Genomic DNA, 2,500 nt, shown 5'->3' on the forward strand with positions numbered 1-2,500 from the left:
TCCAAATAAACCGTGAACAGTACCGGTGACAAACCATCGCCCTGGGGGACCCCCCGAGCTGTCTCAAAAGGTGCGGACTGTGCTTCGTTCACGCGAACTGTCAGCGCCGTGCCAGATAGCAGGTACCTAACCAGTCGTAAACCGTCCGCGTCTCCAATTTTCTCTTGCTCCATGACATCAAGCAGCTTTGTGCGGTTTATTGTGTCAAAAGCCTTGCTCAGGTCCAGCCCTAGCACGTAGATAGTAGTGTTGAAGCGTTCAACAATTGATGCCAGGATCCGTTTGCAAAACACAATGTCTGCGGTTGATCTGTTTTGACGGAACCCGGCTTGCGATGTAGATATAATATATCTATTATATCGCTCTACGTCAGCTCTGATCCGGCTAAGTGTGATGAGGGACAAGATTTTTCTGGCAGTAGTCAGCAATGTTATCGGACGCAAATTGTTCATGGGGCCTTTTGGTTTACCTGGCTTAACAATGCAGTTTGGGGATAAAATATCCAGTAAAACATGTTCGTTTTTTAGCCCATGGGCCAATATTCGAATTTTGAAGGTTCACGAAAAAGTACAAGTCCATGCTCATGGTCAGTCTACCATACTCTACTGGTAAACTGCACTGACCTGCTGTACCATGGTAGGAAGAGCCCATTTTGTGAAAAGTTCTACTTGACACGTGAGTTGCATTTGTGTCTGTTTATTAGCCCATGGGCTGATAAACGGAGGTGGGCTTATATTCGGATATAGGCCCATGGGCTTATATTCGGATATAGGCCCATGGGCTTATATACGCGGAATTACGATATGCGCATCTTTACACAGACATATCTCGTGATAATGTTTCTTCAAATACCGAAAAAAAATTGGTCACTAAAATGTTAGACTTTGTGATCATTAGACTGTATGGCTTTACAGTGTAGACGAGCTATGCGCCAGACTAGTAGTCTTGTAAAAGAGTACACGGAAAAGAAAAAAAAGTTAATTATCGTGTCCGTTCCCAAAGGGAACTCACGACGGCCGCTAACACCCGGTAAACCCTAGAGTACAAGTAGTGAGAAGATACTGTACGTACATTGGCCATGACGGTGGCGGCAGGAGTTGTGTGCCACGCTCCACTCTTGCCTAGGTAAGCTGCGTCTGGTTGTTCCCTACCTCTGGATCTAGCAGAACAGAGGACAGCAGATAACAGGACTCAGGGGTGTAGCCGGTCGCCCTCTGGGGGGGGGGGGAGGGGGCATGGCCGCTTCACCAAAGTATTGCATCGTCTCATTGCCTGACGATCATAGTAAAACGTGAAACTCAGAGTTGCGACACTGCTTCCAATCCCTCTCTTGTGTACGAGGCTCTGCCCGATGTGGGTGTTGAACACTCTTCGGACATGCAGTGGAGCATGCTATTTGATGATTATCATTTGTATCATAATGTGTAGGGTGACTGGTCCTTGTCCGCATGGTCATTATATGCATGCTGAACATAGGAATGTATTAGGAGGTGCAAGTGCTCACACTCGCAACAATCTCTTCTTCGAATAGCAACGGCTCCTCTAAGCAGTACCTTGTTTTCACTAGATACCCAATAGCTAGCAACAGCAGTAGCAGCAAGCCTCCTCCTACGGCTGCACCGATGATGTAGAAATTGTTGCCATTTCCTTCCTCATCTCCGGTGTTGGCTTCCGGCTGAGAACTCTCCGTCATTGGGTTTGTCAATGCCGCCCGTTCTGTTAGCGATTCGGTCGACTGAGGTGGGTCTGTATTGAGTCAAAGATTGAGCGGACACGGGACAACGCGAGCGTGACTCCACTGTTTGCGTAAACACCATGCCATCGTTTATTTATTTATTTTTATTTTTTCCTGAAAACCACAAACCTTCAGACATGTGAATGTGCACATATGCAGTGTACATGCGTATGTATAGAGAAGGCAGCACAGAAACGGCAGTGGTGGTGAGGCCTGGGCAGCTCGTCCGACCGTGGGTCTCGGAGTCAACACTGGGCAGGCGCACTGCATCTCATACTATGTGAGCATTACGCGTCAAAGCAGACAACAGTTTCAGAACGCCGAAGCTGTGAACCGCCCAACGATACACAACATGCTGGCTCTCGCCACTTTCCGAGCGAAGAGGTAGCGGAGTGATTAACCTGTGTGAAACGTTACTGAAAACAAGCTTCAACATTGCCAGCAAGATATGTACATACAAGACATACAGTCATCCACGGACATGAAATTGGTCATCACAAACTTAAAAAGTTGGTTTGAAGAATTTGAAAGCCATTAGTGATGTGGCAGCACTGTAGTACGCAGATAGAACATAAACAGACAAAAGAGGTGTGGACACAGCATTATGAACTGAAGAGAGATTCCCCAAGCAATGACAGGGGAAACACCCTTGCTAGTTACCATGGCGATACACCCACCTGTCATTTGCAGCGGCTGGAAGCTGGAGGTCTGAACCAGCCTATCGGTGCCAGGATTCACCTGTCGCTTGCCCCGCTGACCGTCGGA

At 47.6% G+C, this 2,500-nt stretch overlaps 1 protein-coding gene across 1 annotated transcript in view; it reads right to left on the reverse strand.

Annotated features, from left to right (window-relative positions):
• Positions 1–2,500, reverse strand: part of LOC135810341 (uncharacterized) — a 34,705-nt gene that overhangs the window by 29,690 nt on the left and 2,515 nt on the right. The window contains exons 3-5 of the mRNA XM_065323832.1: positions 2,413–2,500; positions 1,554–1,746; positions 1,072–1,159 (exon numbers count right to left, since the gene is read on the reverse strand). The exon at positions 2,413–2,500 is cut by the window's right edge and continues 310 nt beyond it. Of these exons, the coding sequence (XP_065179904.1) occupies positions 1,072–1,159; positions 1,554–1,746; positions 2,413–2,500 (369 nt within the window). The remainder of the gene's footprint in view (positions 1–1,071; positions 1,160–1,553; positions 1,747–2,412) is intronic.

The sequence above is a fragment of the Sycon ciliatum genome, chromosome 2 (assembly GCF_964019385.1).
Source record: "Sycon ciliatum chromosome 2, ocSycCili1.1, whole genome shotgun sequence".
In the NCBI taxonomy this organism is placed as follows: domain Eukaryota; kingdom Metazoa; phylum Porifera; class Calcarea; order Leucosolenida; family Sycettidae; genus Sycon; species Sycon ciliatum.